At 45.7% G+C, this 18,485-nt stretch overlaps 1 protein-coding gene across 1 annotated transcript; it reads right to left on the bottom strand.

Moving 5' to 3' along the window:
* Positions 1 to 10,562: 10,562 nt before the first annotated feature.
* Positions 10,563 to 18,104, bottom strand: LOC120986822 (rho guanine nucleotide exchange factor 19-like). Its single transcript, XM_040415527.1, has 12 exons — positions 17,524 to 18,104; positions 16,844 to 16,908; positions 16,502 to 16,743; positions 16,187 to 16,347; positions 15,938 to 16,090; positions 14,539 to 14,668; positions 14,388 to 14,462; positions 13,709 to 13,801; positions 12,751 to 12,911; positions 12,271 to 12,432; positions 11,698 to 11,781; positions 10,563 to 10,852 (listed from the first exon to the last, which is right to left on the bottom strand). Exons 1-11 carry the CDS (start codon positions 17,547 to 17,549, stop codon positions 11,718 to 11,720), a joined length of 1,332 nt encoding a protein of 443 aa, XP_040271461.1. The 5' UTR covers positions 17,550 to 18,104; the 3' UTR covers positions 10,563 to 10,852; positions 11,698 to 11,717.
* Positions 18,105 to 18,485: the final 381 nt, after the last annotated feature.

The raw sequence follows: 18,485 nt of genomic DNA, 5'->3' as shown, positions 1-18,485 counted from the left end.
GGATGACACCATGGAGAAATCCATTTGCAAATTCCACATGCCCGACATTCAGATTTGCTGCAAATTTTCCCCGTTTTCAGAAGACTTTTTAGTCTGAAATTAGCTACTGTTCACACAACAATTAAGTGATCACCCAGCTTTCCCAGTAACAGAGGAAAGTGACTGGTATTTACTGAGGACCGATTTCTATGTCGGGGGCTACACTCTCCAGCAACTCTCGATTCACGCATTGGACATTGTAATTTGGCGGAGGATATTGGGTGCAGCGGAGCGGCTCTGTTGCTGCTGCGCTCTCACCACAGATGGTTAAATCCACGTGTGGGGCTGGTTGGCGGCCATATTGTCCTGGCTCTCTTCCAGCACAGATTCTATATAATCACAAGGAATTCAACCCGGGGAATTTTTCAGCTTTTGTTGTTTTCCGCCTGGAAGCTCGTAAAAATGTGCTCTGAACAACACTGGGTGGAGCGACAAGCTGCGGCAGAATAGTGACTGTCAAAGAGCTGCCCCGGTCAGCCTCAGCAGGGGGCCCATAGAATAGGGAGAATCTGTGCCTGCGGCCCCCAGCTATGGAATCTAATGCATAAAAAGACGCAAAAAGTAGATAAAGCCTCCACCAATTCAGCACTTTCTACAAGTAATGTCTCCCTCTTTAGAATGGCCTAGACTTGGGTCGGTGTAAGAGCAGGGGATGCACATCTTTCTATGACATATGGCACCTCTACCGTTCTGGGGTCTCAGTGACCACATCTCAAGGGGCTGCAGTGGTGGCTTTCCAAAAAAAACAACCTGTCTTCACATTTACCAGTTTGTTTAGAGATACTGTAAGGCCTCTTTCACACGGGCGTCCCAGATTTGCTCCGGATGCGTCGCGCGTGCATTGCGGGGAAACCCACGCGAGTGCGCGCGCAGTTTCAGTCAGTTTTGACTGCGATTCCGTTGCATCGCGTCATCAAAGATCCTTTTGCAGGTCCTAAAAGAAGATGATGCCGACTGCGCTAACAAGAGGATAAGGTGAGTTAATTTTTTTAAAAATTTTTTTAACCCCTCAAGCCACATTTTAGTAAGCATTCTGTATTAAGAATGCTATTATTTTCCCTTATAACCATGATATAAGGGAAAATAATACAGAAAATTGACTTTGGGGGTTGCTCATCCCTATTTTCTAACATCATCTCCTAGCAACCATGCGTGAAAATCACACCGCATCCGCACTTGCTTGCGATTTTCACGCAGACCCATTCACTTCTATGGGGCCTGCGTTGCGTGAAAAACGCAGACTATAGAACATGCTGCGATTTTCACGCAACGCACAAGTGATGCGTGAAAATCACCGCTCATCTGCACAGCCCCATTGAAGTGAATGGGTCAGGATTCAGTGCGGGTGCAATGCGTTCACCTCACGCATTGCCTCCGCGCGGGAAAACTCGCTCATGTGAAAGGGACCTAAAGGTCCGGTGTCCAATATAATGAAACTCTGATGCAGCTTTCTAATAGACTTTGTATATTCTTTACCCTCCATTTGAAGATATCCACTTGCTGTCAGTGAATAGAAGCCTTCTTAGGGCTCATGCACACGAGCGTATTTTCTTTCCTTGTCCTTTTCCGTTAGTTTTTTTGCGGATCATATGCGTAAGCATTCATCTCAATGGGTCCCCAAAAATCGGAAGTTACTCCGTGTGCATCCTGTTTCCGTATGTCCGTATTTCCTTTCCTCAAAAAAAAATAGAACAAGTCCTATCATTGTCCACATTACGGACAAGGATGGGACTGTTGTATTAGGGGCCGGCTGTTCCGTTCCGCAAAATCCAGAATGCACAGGGACGTCATCCGTATTTTTTGAGGACCGCAAAATACATACAGTCGTGTGCATGAGCCCTTAATTGCATCCAAAAGCCGATAAACTGCTGAGTAAAGATGTCTGCAGTGTTACTCCTGTTCTGAACGCCAGGCTGATAGCACTCACATTCACCGATACATTGTAACAAACCCTCAGCTTTGTGAAATACAAGTAATAAGCTTTATTGACTGGAAACGTCCCTTTGACATCCTGAGAAGGCACCTCATCGAACAGCAAGGCCAGGGATATACTCGTTAGTATCTTTGCTCCCAGTTACCATAAGAAATCCCCTGCAGCCTCCTGAGTCTCATTGACCCTGACTTGAGGAATGTGCAGATCTCCATGACAATGGCCCAGTATGGCCGCTCCTGCTGTGCTGCCGCCGTTCTCTTGCCATTGACATTACTTAATAATTTTTCCTTCAGCCGTTTCCTGTGTCTGCAGTCCTGCGAGTTATTTGAGCTCAGGAAAGAAGGTTCTGAATTCGATCTTATTAAGACCCCCGTTACCAGGAGCCGGGACCGCTGCCAGATGCTGAACGACCTGCGTGCGGGGGGCAGGGCCTCGCAGCAGGTTTCCATGACGGGTAAGACGCCGAGCAGGAAGGGCAGAGGCCTGCACCGCCGCCGCCGTCGTGTCCCCCTCATTCCTGATACAGTAAATCATCCCCGTGGTGGAGCGCTGCGGCTTGATGGCTTTAGCAGACTTTCCTCGCACTTCATTATCAGTCTGTTTGCCGTGATTCCCACAAAAATGGCTTCGCAAGACCCCAATTAAATATGTCTGCCGCGTGTGAACCACTCCGAATCAGCGCGTAGGACTCCGATCAACCCAGCACAGCGGCTGAAAGGGCTGGCGGGGGGTGACAACGTGAAACACAAATCTGCTGCTAATTAGGACATAATGAGAAATCTGAGATTATGTGACCCTCCTCCCATACATGTGAAAAATCCCAAATGAGGTCCAGGCCCAACGTTTGCAGCGTCCTCGCTCCAGAGTCCATATGACAACACTGCTGAGGCCTCGTTCAGCCTTATCATAGAGCCGGGTTCAGCAACCTCCGGCACTCCAGCTGTTGTCAAACTACAACTCCCAGCATGCTCCATTACCTTCTATGAAAGTTCAGAGAACAGTTGAACAGCTTTGCATGCTGGGAGTTGTAGTTGCACAACAGCTGCAGTGCCGAAGGTTGCTGAACCTTGTCATAGAGCCACTGCAGGCCTCCACATCACTGTCCACGTCCTGACTGGTCTGAACTGTGCCAGTCTGTAGGTACCCGTACCCCTTTAATAGACTAACTCATACATATGGATGCTCGGCTGAACTCAGTGTGCATGTCTTTTTATTGAGGAGAGAAGCGGCTGGTAGACAGCTGGTCGCCTCTTATCACCTGGCAGAACAAGAGTAGTGTGCTAAAATTTCATTTTTCTAGTCTTTTTCTCCCCCAAGTCATCTGTTGGGGGAGGGCGCCCCATAACAAAAACTGTGGGTGCAGCCAACAAAACACTAATGTGTAAAGGTTAAACTTACCCTGCGGTCCATAACCACCCATCATGGCACAGCTTTCATTTCTTCAGAGCAGTGTAAAGGGCATCTGTCAGCAGATTTGCACTTATGACACTGGCTGACCTGTTACATGTGCACTCTGTGTTGGTCCCATGTCCCTATGTGCCCGCATTGCTGAGAAAAATAAAGTTTGATATAGGCAAATGAGCCTCTAGGTGCAACGGGGGCGTTGTCATTACACCTAGAGGCTCTGCTCTCTCTGCACCTGCCGCGCCCTCTGCACTTTGACAGGACCAGGTATGATCACATTTACACTGCCTGGCCCTGTCAACCAAAGTGCAGAGAGTGCGGCTGTTGCAGAGAGAGCAGAGCCTCTAAGTGTAACAGCAACGCCCCCTTTGCTCCTAGAGGCTCATTTGCATATATTAAACCATCATTTTTCTCAGCAATGCGGGCACATATGAACATGGGACCAACACAGATGCCTTCAGCTGCCAAGCGCACATAGGTACTAAACTGCTGACAGATGCCCTTTAAGGCTATGGATACCTGTCAAGTGGTCACCAATAATGAAAGTAAATGTAATTGTGTTGCAATCCACAAGTTGCCAAGACTGTTACTTGACAGTCCCAAGGATTCTAAAAGGTTTGGATATCTTGCAAGTGTTGTAGCAGTTTGAGGGCCACTTTAATTAGTTGTGATTCAAGCAGCGCAGCAACGTGAGTTACAGGCAAAGTCATTTTGTGGCCCCAGCCTCGAGTCCTCAGTGGCCAGTAGGAGCAACAAGTTAAAGGGGTTATCCCATGACTAATGTAAAAAATGTAAATCAGACATCATATAGTACATGGCAATCTCTTTCTAACAAAGCTAGAACCTGCCCTGTACCTCACATGGATCCAAAGATCTCTCCATTCATTGCTCCAATGGGAGTGTCCTCTCTGCTGCATTCTGCTGTAGTTAAAGGATGAAACTGAGCATGTGTGTCCTTCTCAGTGAGCAGGACAAATAAATAAGAAAAAAACCAATAGGTGGCGCCATACAGATACATTTTATTAAATAATTCAGTGGTTATGCTAATTTTTTGATTACATGTAATTACAAAAGTATTCAGATCCAGGTGCTGGTTTAAAACCTGTAGAACATTTTTCGGGGCATAACCCCTTTAGGTTTTTCTCCCGAAAGGGTTTTCTGGCACCCATAACTATTTCTCTCCATGGCGCATGCGCAGATGAGGTGGATTCAGCGAGGAATAGTTCTGGCCATGTCCACAACGACCTGTCCGTGGCTCAGGCCAGAAACCTAACAAAGGACATGACCTAGGTGGAAACAGAATTTTCAGAAGAGGAGCATCACATGAGTTCCTCAGAGGCCAATTCCATGCAACGTTGGAATGGTGAGTATATTACAAACTTTCCTATGGTGGCCACATTGATTGTCAACCAGCTATTCCAGGATCAGATCTGAGGCATTAAAAAATGGATAGTTGACTTGAAATGGGCAGTTTATTATCAGTCATTGCTCTTAATTACTGCTCCTTGGAGATCCGACCGTCTGCCTGTAAAGACCACTTTGCTGTGATTGCCTCCTGTCCAGACAGGAAGGACAGCAGATGGACAGGCCTCTGGGGACAGGGATCAGCCTGTTTAACAAGACTTCGCCATATATCCAGGGTATGGTGTGATGCCACTGACTGGACACAGGCTCCACCACTAGTGACTGAGCATAAAAGACAAAAACCGTATCACCTCTGGGTATCCACAGTCTTCTGTACGATTCACACAGGGTGCGATCGGAGTCTCTCTGGGCCGACGCGGTAACATGGTCCAGTTCTCATCTCTAAGACCAAAAATGATCCTTGAAGGTGAAAAACCCCTCTAAAGTTCCCTCACACCATACATGTCATACCTGAGTCACGTGACTAATTGCCGCTGTTAAAATGGATGGAACTCGCAGTAAGGAGGTTTAATTACAACATCATTATAGTTTTTTTTGGCCTCCCAATCTCTCTCCTTCCTCCTTTATGACTAAGAGATCAGACAGCATTCCAGCAGAACCTAAATAACTGTGGCCCCGGGCCCCAGGCGGCTGAGTTGACCGTGGGAACGCACATTTTATTATATCATACATAATAATAATCCAAAGCAATGCGGGCTAATAGATCCGAGACGTAGTTAAGGGTGTGTTCACACGTTGCGATCATATCTCAGTTTTTGCACCAAGTTTTGCTTCTCACGGCAAAGCCCAGTTAGCGATTTCGTGGATGTAGCTGGGTGTCCGCCCCTTTGGTCACTCAGCTTTACCAGGAACAGAATTGAAAAGCCAAGTAGAAACTTGAACCGCTTAAGAAAACAGGACGACTCATGGAGATAATAGATTGACGGTTGAGCCAATTTCGTCAGAATTAGGTCATCTTGGGGCATCATCAGCTGATGCCAGGGAAAATCACTGTGCGCTGACATTTCCCCCCATTATAAACAGGAATAACGAGATGGCAGAGGCAAAAAGACGAAAAGGGCACAGTCCCCATAATGAACACTTACAGCACAGTAACCCCCCTTCACAGCTCCATGCTCTGTAGCTTAAGTAGGACCTACGCCTCTGTTAATCCTGAGATTTCTGGTTCATGAATAGAATGCCAGATCTGCAGTCAAGACTGACATTTGCCTATGCCGAGCCAGGGGAAGAGCGGCCTTCACAGCAGCTCAACAGTCACGACTGAACGGCTGCGCTCACTTCCATGGTCACATTTGTGAAAGCGCTGAAAATAAGTAAATGAAGAACAAGGAAAAGTTCTCGTCCGACAGGTTTGAGTAAATGAGGTGAAACAGGGAGGCCAAGTGTGAGGCGCCAGCCCCTGGATAACTGCGTCCTGTACACAAAGGGAAATATTTGTTATATCATATATTCTTGGATCCTTTACGAGATTTAATGGAGGAGGGGGTGCAAAAATACTGTGGAAGGCGAAGGCACATCCTCATGGGCCTGGACATGTTCAATGGAACCTCCCAGCACGGAGGAAGAAGGCAGCTGCTTTGGGAGAAGAGGGGGGTACATTGCAAGAGGAGACACCCAGAAGGCGATGCCGCCATTTACTTCCACGAGGGGCGACAACAGTACAAAGGGGACGGGGGGCCGGAAAGCACCCGGTATGACGACGTGAAAACTGCACCAGTAGGCAGGGGCGGACTGGGAGGTTAAAGTGGCCCTGGAAAAAATTTATCTAAAAGTGGCCCCGAGTTTTAGGTGGGTTCAAATTGACAGAAGAGCGGACAACACGAGTAGGCAGAGACAACATAGTGCAACAAAAGATACCGCCCCAGCAGAACCAAATATCAAGGCGAGGCACAAAATTCTGCCGCCTCTGCTTCACTATTCAACTGTATCACAGTCCCAAGGATGCAAGGATGGTGATACCGTTGAATTCAGGAGAGCACCGGCGGCCACTGGCCAGACGCATAAGTACCTGATGCTCTTAGCATTAATTACTACCGAGAGCATCAGATAGTCAGGTGTCCAGCTGGCTGCCATGAGGAGGGCTCAGGCAGAAATTTTGGGAAATTTCCCTGTAGGGTCTATGGCCAGTCCGCTCCTGCCAGTAGGGGCGCCAGTTAGATTTTTTGCTGTGGAGCCCTTTTGAAAGTTGCAGGTTCTTTATTCTCAAAACCTTTCCTTTTCACTCCCATTGAACCAAAAGGCAGGATGTAGTCACAAGACTTCTTGAGGTGCACAAGCACCCCCCCCCCCCCAGCTGAAGTCCTGACCTTGTGGCATGTAGGAAGAGGGTGTATGCATTCCCTCCCCCACTCCGGTTGGGCCAGTATAATACTTCTTGTCACACCACGATGATGGCCTTATTGCCGGGCAATTTGTGAACACTTTCATGAGTCCGAGGAAGTGGCCTTCTGTTTTACGATGAGCGGCCCACCTCCTTCTCCCAGTAACAGGTCCCTGTGAACTGCACATCTTATGTCACTTTATGGTTCCTGTAAGGTGCAGGGAGGAGAACCACTCCCCTCCCTCCCCCCCCCTAGCAAATTCTCTATTCAGTGGGTAATTACCCCTCCACCATATCTCCTATGATCTCCTCATCCTGATCTCTTTGATGGAAGTTGTTTTTGTTCCTTTTATCTCAATCCTCCAATTTAATTAGAAATGCAGAAACCTGCGCTACAAGGTTGGCTCAGGAGTGGAGGGGTTAACTAGACGCCCATCCGCGCTGATGGGAATGGGTCGGTAATTGGTCAATATAGATACCAGGACTTTATGGTCACCTTAGATTTGACAGCAATTACAAAACTGGAAAAAAAAAAAAGAGTAATGTAGGACACAGGCGTATCCAGGTCGCATGACAACTGGTACTGGGGGGGCTCCACCGCGTAGACCTGTTGAATGCGATATACCACGATGCAAGCATTCCCTCATCGTTTCCAATTTTGCCCCCTTTGGACAGATTCTTATACTGACATTGGTTTTTCACAATCTAAGCCGATTTGGCATTCAAATCGGCCCTGTAGTTGATGTAATGGGGGTCATATTGAGGCATTTAGAGAGGAAATATGGATCCCGCCTGTGCAGGCTACAACGGCTAGGGTGTATGATTCCCACAAGACCCTCAGGGCGGGAGGAGAAGAAGAGGTCCTCAGAGACATTAGGCTGATTGAAGAGCACAACCTGCGGAGAAAGGGGACTTCATTCCAGAACAGATTCTCCCTAAGAGAAAAATGGGAGAGTGATGGATGGGACAGGTGGATGATGCTCAATCACAGACATGACGCCCCCCACAAGAGAGGGAGAAGCAGGCCCTGGTGCCACCAGCTGACCGTGAGGGCGGCATCCGTACAGAGGTTGGTGCATGCGCTATCCTGAAACTTTTGCATTAATCATTTTCATGTATTTTTTTTGTTTTGTTTACAGTCATTTTGGTTCCTACACAACGACCCCCTTGGAGCACTGTTGTCTGGGTTTGAATCCAACCAAGAGCAATATGTCATTGTGACAACCACTCACATTCAGGTTGTGGATTATGATGGGTATAAAGGCGACATTCTGGGGCGGTTCAGTGATGGCCTCCAGCTCTCGGTGTATTTACATTAGGAGGAAATAGTCATGTAATGAGTCATTTTTATCAAACTGGTATCTGAAATACAGCCAAGTTCAAGCAGGCAGCAACACGAGTACAGGAAGGAGTGCTGGGACTTGTGGTACAGCAGGGCTCCTGCATCCCACTGCAGAATACGTTGCTGCTATAAATGTAATATCTAGGTGTGGACACAAATACACTTTAGCACCACAAATCTGTTTTTTCAATTAGGGCCAGACGGAATTCTAGTACGGTGCTGCCCCTAGTGGCAGATGGAGTGGAACACATCTTGGTCATGCTCTGACAAAGCTCTTTGACGTTTCCCCCAAAAGGGAGAAGCTGATGTCATTTTCTCTTCCTGCTAATGACAAATACATTGTTCACTCTGAAGCAGGGGTTGCGCAACTCTCGGCCCTCGATACCATTTTGGGCGGCCCCCAAACATACATGTCACCAGCCATAAGACAGACATACATTTTTCATATATCCTCCCATTAGATAGGAGTCCTGGAAGTGTAACCGTGGTGGCTCAGGGGTTAACACTGGTACCTTGCAGCGCTGAGGTTCATATCCAACCAAGCATGGCGTTTGTATGTTCTTCCCGTGTTGTGTGGTTTTCCTCCCACACGCCAAAGACATATTGATCGCTTGTGAGCTCTATTGAAGACCACAAGTGATCATGTCCGTAAGGGCTCGTTCAGACGACCGTATTTTTCTGTCCGCATCCGTTCCACAATTTTGCAGATCGGATGCGGACCCATTCATTTCAACGTGGGCGCAAAAGATGCAGGCAGCACACCAGGGGTGCGGTCCTCATCCGTAGGTCCGTTCCATGGCACCCACAAAAAAAAAAAAAAAAAATGATGTGTCCTATTCTTGTGGACAAGAATAGGCAATTGTATCATCGGGAAGGATGTTCCGATCCGCAAAGTGCATAACGCACGCGGCTGGCTTTGCAAATCTGCAATGTACGGTCCGCAATAACGGATTCGGTCGTGTGAATGGACCCTAAAGTGCGGCGGAAAATGTCAGCACTATAGAAGTGAGTAAAATGAATAAAATAAGACCTGTATGCCATTTACTATATATCCGTATGCCATAAATACAGTATTTCAGTTAGTAATGCCCCTTTAAGTTTTATTTTTGGCTCTTGGGATTGCTTCTGTCTGACAACATGGCCCCAAACCAGAAAACGTTGTGCACCCTGTTCTAAAGGGTTAACGTCAGTGTGGGATTCCATAGGACCACTGCTGCCGCCTGCTGCCAGGATCTGGTACTGCACTTAGCTGTTGATAATCTGTAGGAGCTCTCCTTATTGACCAGGATATGCGGCTTGGACTGGAAGGAAAAGGACTCGCCGTCATCTCTATAAAATAGATGTTTATTCAGCACATCGATAAGACACAAAAATGAACAGGGACAAATGTCTCAGTAACTACAAGTAACGCCACAGATACAATAAGAACACTTTTCTTGGGTTGGGTGTTTTTCCAACCAGGGCTCCATAGTAGAAATCAAATGACTACTGTCTCCATAACCAAGGGATAGGCATCTGCTCAATCAGCAGAGTTTAAAGGAGTTCTCTCACTTCAGCAGATAGCATTTATCATGTAGAGAAAGTTAATACAAGGCACTTACTAATGTACTGTTGTTATCCATATTGCTTCCTTTGCTGGCTAGATTCATTTTTCCATCACATTATACACTGCTTTTTTCCATGGTTATGACCACCCTACAATCCAGCAGCGGTGGTCGTGCTTGCACACTTTAGGAAAATGCACCAGCCTATGCGAGCTCCCTTGGTCCTGAACCACCAGAAAGGCCAGCGCTTTTTCCTGTAGTGTGCAAGCACGACCACCACGGATGGATTGCAGGGTGGTCGTAACCATGGAAACAAGCCATGTATAATGTGATTAATCTAGGCAGCAATATGGACAATCACAATACATCTTGTTTTGTACTAACTTTTTCTACATGATAAATGCCACTTGCTGAAGTGAGAGACAACCCCTTTAAGATTTAGGCTACACGACACATAGGGCACAACTACACTGCAACATGCGTCGCGCGACAATATTCATAATGATAGTCTATGGTGTCGCACTGCAACGCAACAGTTGCAGAAAAACCCATTTCAAATGGATTTTTTGCGACTGTCGTGTCGCAGCGCGACACCATAGACTATTATAAATATTGTCGCGCGACAAATGTCGTGTAGACCTAGCCGTAGGCTTAAAATGAAAAATAAAAAAAACGGTGGGTAGAGCCTAGTTGAGGACGACCACAATCCTGTCCTGCTCTTCCTCCATCATACAATACAGGCCATTCTGACTACGGACAGAGGATGCAATGTTTGACATTTTGTACGTAAAAATCCCCTCAGCTCGGGTCCCCGGAGCAGCGTTTTTGTGGTATTCTCTTAAATCCTGCAAAGCAAAATCTGACATAAGTGACATTAATAGTGGTAAAGGTCGCCGACCCCCGAACTGTTCCAATCAATGGTTCAGAACAATCCTATAATATATCGTCCTTCACTGGTACAATATTGCTAATTAGTCAGTGCAGGCACTACAGGAATGCATTACTGAGGCCATAGATGGCGGACCGTAGTCAGAGCAGCGTTTCACAATAAGAAGGCAAACTGACCGTTCTTGGCTGATCGTTGTTAGATGGTGGCAATAATGAATGAGAAAAAATGAATGGTTAAATTAAGTGCTCCAGTGATTGTGACCAAGAGAAATAAATCTGCTCCTGTGCTCTGGACATTTATCCAGGGGACCATCCTAAAGCATTACCAGTTAGCAGAATAAAGGTTACTGGCCGGTGGCATATACAGGAAAGTGACAGGAGAATCAGTGTCTCCCTCGGTGGCCAGATGAGCATTACCATCTTGTATACTTTGCATCCATTGTACAGAACGGTGCACCTGCCCTCCTCAGTATACAGCTGCCCCCTGTTCTGAAGAAGCGTCAGGTGTATAACAGAAATAACCCTGGGAACTGGAAAATCTGCTGTTTACACGGGACACTTCACCAGTTGTCATCAGAAATTTTACTGGGGAAGGAATGAGTAGTTGGAGGATGCCAGGATCTATGAAATACGCAAGGAACATATGAAGATTGAGGTTGGAAATGTGTGCTATTTTGGAAGGGGGCCTGAAATGTGAGATTTTGAAGGAGGAAAGTGATGGCAGTGTATGCCACATTAAAATATAGAGTTGTTGACAAGTATGCAATGTCGGGGGAATAGGTGGACCATATTGAGACGTTACCGCATGTTCATCGCTGGTAATCAGCAGCTCGTTTCCTGTGACATCTGTTGAGTTATCTGGGAGATCCAATGTTCTTTCTCCAATCTAGAAATATAGAACATGGCGGAAGAGTTAATGCTGCAGAACTAGGTCAGGCCTTGCAAGTCCCTATGAGTCTATATTTGATCCCAACCCCATCAGTATTACATCACGGGATATAAAGGGGCACCGGTCAGACGTTGCCCTGTAGATCTTTAGCATGAAAACTATGCCAGACAACTTCCCCCTCCCACCAATTCTTGCCCTTTTGGTTGCACCTTCTCCATTTCCAGCAATAAGTAGACAAATACAGATCCAATCCAAATTCTCAGCTACATATTGAAGAATCATAGGGTGACTTGTTACAGCTAGGTAAGTAGGTTGAAGCACCTTGGCCCTGATCTTTTTAGGAGGCCAAACCCACATGAGCCATGGATCTTCCTTTTTGATGTCTTATGAAGCAGAGGTTCCTAATAGGACTGCAGCGTCTGCACCCCTTGTCGATGTGCTTTTGGTCATAACGGTCTCTAATAGTCAAATGTGGCCTGAACTCACTCGTTAGGAGCCTGCAGGACGATCTCACAGCTCAAGCCACTGTGGTTTTGAGACAGACGCAGTAAGAAGACCAGCGTGGGAAGGCCGAGGGCCTTGGCCTTAACATAGTCTGCTTTCACGTGCCCTCGTCTAGCATAATCAGTTACCTGGAAGCGACCAGTGCTGGGGGAAGAGAAGAAAAGACTGTATAATCCATGAGTAACTGAGACCTCAACATGTAGTATCCTAAACCTGGATATCAGCTGGATGGTAATTTGTGGAACTAGAATTCCACCATTTTGGAGTTTTCCAGTATATAAAGACTTAGTTTGACTGTGCTCATAAGAAACGTCACTTTCCGGGGTCCCCAGTGCTGTAAAGCCACAGCCATGATGGGAGGACATCCCGTCTATCACATGACCACATTGTCCAGCGACTTCACCTGTGCTACCAGTGTTTTGTTAGTAGGAATAATGCCTCAGCTCCCCAGTACACACTTACTCTGTTTTGCTGGATAAAAGCAGCAAATCACTGAAAAGATGGAGATAGACAGGTTTGCTGGCAAGACGTGGTCGATGACCAGTGCCCAACTCTTGGAAAAATATCCTCACCAGTTCTCCATGCTGAACAAGGACACGACCCCTGGAGATGAGGGGAAGAGACTGCAAAAGAAGGGGTCCAGCAATTACAATACAGTCGAAGTCTAAGGCAAGGGAGAATTCACCATGGAGGAAGCACCAGTTAATGGAGATTGTGGGCCCAGCAAAGATCAAGCCAATTAAAAAAAAGAGGCATATTTTAAAGTAGGCGGCTTTATTCTCCATACTGACAAAAATCTTTAAAATACAGGCATATAGTAATAAAAAGACTGCTGCACTTACAGTCCAACCCCGAGAGAAGCCTGAAGTTAGGCCAACCCTGGGTTGGGCCATGAGCTCAGCGACCTTTGTATTACCATATCCCTGTATTTTAATATTTTTTTGTAATTATGGAGAATAAATCTTCTTACTTTTAAATGTGCCTACAGTCCACACCATTTCTATTCCTCTGTCGTAAGTCTCCAAATCAAGATTTATTGAGTCTTATCGTGATTGCACCTCGATTTCGTTAATTGTGTTTGCATCATCTTGCTGTTATGGGGAGAATTTAATGAAATAAGATTTCTTCATTTTTTTTTATTGGATGGCAAAGACCAGCATCCATCCTCTGTGCATACCCTGAGGCACTGAATACTTATATACAGAGAGCCAAATCAGTGACTATGAGTAACCATATAGCTGGAGTTATGCGAGTATAATGTCTATGTATGGAACAATTATAGAAGATCAATTTTCTTTATTTTTCCTATTGGGTTATCATACGTGAGCACATGCGAGACTGACCATATGTTGTAATGACCATATGGGGTACGAGGATAAAAACCATGAGATTACGTGAAGATAAAAGGAGAACTCTTCACCTTTGTGTGGTGGAAATCCATCCTCTTCTCCAGTAAGACCAACTCCTCGGTCTGCATCATACATCTTACCCCCTCATTGCACCGAGACACAATCTGTGGATAGAAAACAGTCGGGTCTATAGCGAGCATTACCTCAGATATTCTTGAGGTTGTGATGCATTATTCATCCCAAGAGAAGAGACATCTAGGTGATGGATCCTAGTGGAAAGTGGTCAATTTTGTCTTTTAGCAAACCTCAAGTGAAAACTTCTGGCAGCTATCGGCATGATAATTAGGATGGGAGTAGCAATGGTAGCCCACACTGAGTATTGCCCTTCACCTTTGACTACTTCTATGCAAACAGAAAAAGGTCAACCATGTGGTCTCCAGATGCAGTTTCCTGCAAAGCAGATATAGTTAAAGTGAAGGGGGAAAAATATGCAGGTACCTACACACATTCTAGGGAGACCAGATAGAGAAAACCTTTTAAAGGAGTATGCTAGCATAGCTATTGATGGTAGATCGATTCAATACCCTTTAAAAGTGGTGGAGGCCCAAATGCCCAAGAACAGTTTACCTAATTCCTACTGGTGGCCCCATATGTTCATTTACTTTACATTATAGTGAAAAGGAGATGCAAAAAGTTCTTCATAGAAAAGACTAATGCATTCCCTGGACCTATCACTACTCCAGCACTCACCTCTCCAACAGCAGATACAGCATTTTGTACAGATAATGACAACTCTGCGTTACTCTGGCCCAACTTCAGGATATTCTGCAAGGAAATGCCATTGGTTGGAAATCAGGAGGAAATGATAAACTCCCACATGACAAAGATACCCCCTTCCTACCTCCAGCAGGATCTTCAGCCGTGTTATCCGTTGAAACGGGAGAACTAGGAAAGACTTTAGGAGTTGTCTCTTGCACACTGGTTGCTCCTCCAGTTTCTGGAGAACCTGCAGGAATCTTCCATTCTCTCGACTGATGGAAGAGGAGACGAGAGAGGAACGGTCAACATCTGGATAGATCAGAACTTGACAGGTATAACAGGAAGAGTCTGTTTTGACCCACCTTATGAACACCAGCAGCTCGTATCACACATTTGATGGTCTAGTGACCTGGAACATGAGTCTGTGAGGATCTGCAGACATCTCATAAACATCCTCAGCTAATAACATTTCTATTTGTCAGTTCCTGGGAAAAGTTGGGCGATAACCAGTGTGGTCCTGCAGTCAAACTGTGCCCCGTCACCAGTAATTCAGTACACAGCTAAGTCTGCAGTTTACAACTGTAGTTTCGTGACCTCTTGGGAGCAGTAATGACAACCATATTGGTTGTAGTCCTCTTGCTTTCCTAAACAGATCTAACCAAGAAACAGCTGAAAAAAATTTATAACAACTTCTAGCAGGACAAACCAGTCTTCTATTCTCTGTGTAATTGCCCTATCTACTGACCCGAACTCACAGCATCATAGATTTCTGTTGTAGATACCAGGCTTGGATGGAGCTGACCTGTGAGTTTAGCGGGGAGTGCACTTCAAAGGGAGTCTATCACCAACCTGACCGGTTTTAAACCGATCACAGTTCAGTGGGACACAAAGACATAACACAGATGGTACCTTTGTTTCATTTTTCAGATCATCCAAATCGCCTGAAAAGTAGTTTTTATGATATGCTAATGAGCCATCGCAAGTGCCAAGGGGCAGAGAGTTTGCTGAAAGTGCCCAAGTTCCCCTACCTCACTCGCGCCTAACTCCGGCCAGCCCTGTGGCTCTGTGACATCACATTTCCCTATAGGCCATTCACGAATCACTGCCGGGCCCTTGCATGCGCAGTGTTCTGAGTTACTGGTGTAAAATTGGCGCATGGGCACTGCATATCTGTGCCTCTGCCCACAGTGGGTAGAACACTGCGCATGCCTGGGCCCGGCAGTGATGTGCGAAAGGCCTATACGGAAATGTGATGTCACAGAGCCACAGGGCTGGCCGGAGTTAGGCGCGAGTGAGGCAGGGTAACTTGGGCACTTTCAGCAAACTTTGTAGCAAAAGTTGTAGCTTTAGGTTCAGTGGTAGCACCAAGGCCCTGTCGCCCAAAGGCTTTTGTTATAAGATACTAGTATTATAAGTGACATATGGATACAGGAACTTCATGTTACACCCCATGAATACTATGCTTCTATGGGCCATTCTGGGCTTAGACATGGTTACGAGGCAGAGACTTGTCTCTTTCTCCATCTCCTAAACAGACTTACATCAGTTGCTGCATCAGTTTTTCTTGGTACATCTGGTTGGTCACATAAGGAATGTAAACTCTCCAGAATTCAGGACAGTGCCGCAGAACCCTATCTCCAATATCACACAGATATATGTCCTTCTCCAAACCTTCTTCTAGATCCAGAAGAAATCTAGACATTGGAGATACAAAAATCAATTCTGAACTTATCAAAATGCCAACATAGTAGTTCCAAGCACTGCTGATAAAACAGTGCAGTGACACGGACCTCTCACTGACCTCCCGAACACAGGGGAGATTGGAGAACAGGGTGTGCTTGTCCGAGGTGCTCAGACACTCGGAAAGTCGCCGGGATTTCTGGAAGTGACCAATTGCTACAGACAAACTGCGCTGGTAGGATGCCTCTGATGTCACCGCCTCAAAAATGGCCTGTGGAAAGACTCAAAATAACGAACAAGAACCCCACAGGCCTATTCATTCAGAATTAAGGCATCTTATAAAGTATAGAATAGATTCAGGGAGGAATTCCCAATGCTAGAAAAACCTCTTCCATACAAGGATCATTCAGTCAGTGCTCTCATACCTCCTGGAGTTGCCGCTTTTGGGGGCTCATTGTTTGAGCAATTCTTTTTTCTTTTACTTCTGGGAGTTCCTGCCACAAGGATGAGGTGTAATGTGGGGGGCTTGCATTGTTCACATGACTCCCAAGTAGAGCGGAGGATATTTGACCCGCAAGAGAAAGCGAGGTGTCTATTGAGAAGACATTCGGGGGCAAGCCTGGAGCTCCTTTAGTGTAATAGATACAGTAGTCTTGATAAAGCGGCTCTAAAACAAGGGGGGGAAAAAGACACAGAATATGAATGATCCAAGGACATATAGACCATACCACCAAGTAGAGGGAACCCCAAAGACATGCTCTACTAACGTGTGTGTACAAACTTAGACTCCTTCCGCTTCCACCGTCGAGACTCCATCAGTCTTCCAATCAGGCTAAGTACAAAGACATAGTTATCATCACAGAGGTCCAGGTCAACAAATCGATCACATTCAGTGGTCTCAGGGGAGCTTTTAAGTAATATCTCATCACAGATCATGGAGATCGGACAAATGCTGGGTTATAGGGTCTGATCAATAATGATCAAGGTTTGTGACCCCTTAGTGACTCTTATGTGTGGCCAGTGTTATGTAAAGAATTTAATGAACCACTCAGAGAAATGGACTCCTCAGTCTTACAATGTTAATGGATATCAAGTACCCTTTCAAGACAGTATCTGAAGATTCACACAGTGTCTTAAAAGATGCCCGAGGAAGAGGCCTAAGTAGTCTTAAAAGCTTGCAATTGTGTCATCTTTTCAGTTAGGCATTAAAAGGTATCAACCCTCATGCACTCACAATACATTGCATAAATGTCTTGGCTGACCATGCCATTACAGAATATTTGACTCCATGTATAATGAAATGTTTGAGCTAGATGATTTTTGCTGGAGGATTATGGTGGCAATCAGTAAAATTTATGGAGAAGACCAAAAATGAACATTAGAATGGGCAGTAGGAATACTCTGCATCTACAATATGCCCAACATGTGAATCTTTGGTGAAATGTACCTGGTTTCTCGGGGGCTTGTGGTCATGTTCTGTTCCTTAAGAATTTTTACTTCGGGAGATGGCTTCTGTGAGGTGGTGTCTGGAGAAGCCTCCTGGTTATAAATATTTTTGTCCTCATGGTCTTTGGGTTCCGTAGAAGAAACACATAGAGGAGTTATTGTCGTACTGACAGGAGGTTGGTAGATGGGATTGTTGAAGACTTTAGATCCATCAAGTTCACCTACTGAATGATTTACAATCAACTTTTCAATATTTTTTGTTTGGATGCCACTGTCCCTTTCTACCTATTGTTAAATCCAGCCTCTGTACTGTGAAGACATCAGAACCAGCCAAGGACAACCCAAACTACACAGAAGATAAAGACCATATCTAATCCCAAAACTATTTTAGTTAGGACTCTCATCAATAGTTGAAGAGGAGGATTTTAATACCTCTAAATCATTGGAACCACTATACATATGGATGTAATCTTCACATATTGCTTAGTAACCTTGTAAATCCTTTTCTTTACTTACAGTAGGTCTCATCCACATGGCTATTACATTTTCTATGGTACCTTAACAGAGCTACTGTAAAAGTGCATGAGCTGTCTACCGCTATATGTCTCTGAAATCATAGAAAGGTTTTTGTTTCTTCTCCATTAGATTCCATGTCTGCATAGGCAGGTAGATAACCTGTATACAGACACAACTGAGCCTGTATGGAACTGCATAGAGGATGTACAGTTCCATACTAAAGAAGCCCTATAGCTGTGATGGCTAACCTCTGGCACTCCAGCAGCGGTTAAACTAGGACTTCCAAGATGTACACTTGCTTGGCTGTTCTCAGAACTCCATAGAAATGAATGGAGTATGCTGGGAGTCGTAGTTTCACCACAGCTAGAGTGCCAGAGGTTAGCCATCACTGCATAGGCTCCATGCACAGGGTCTGAAGATGAAGAGGAGCACAGTGGGCCAGGGGTT

The sequence above is a fragment of the Bufo bufo genome, chromosome 1, assembly GCF_905171765.1.
Source record: "Bufo bufo chromosome 1, aBufBuf1.1, whole genome shotgun sequence".
NCBI lineage: Eukaryota > Metazoa > Chordata > Amphibia > Anura > Bufonidae > Bufo > Bufo bufo.
This window is presented reverse-complemented; position numbering and strand designations above follow the sequence as displayed.

Coding starts and splice junctions, on each gene's coding strand:
- LOC120986822 (XM_040415527.1), bottom strand. CDS start 17,549: ATGACCACAAGCCCCCGAGAAACCAG. Junction 16,744..16,843: donor GTCTAAGTTTGTACACACAC/GTTAGTAGAGCA, acceptor CCCTTGTTTTAG/AGCCGCTTTATCAAGACTAC. Junction 16,348..16,501: donor AAAAGCGGCAACTCCAGGAG/GTATGAGAGCAC, acceptor GTCTTTCCACAG/GCCATTTTTGAGGCGGTGAC.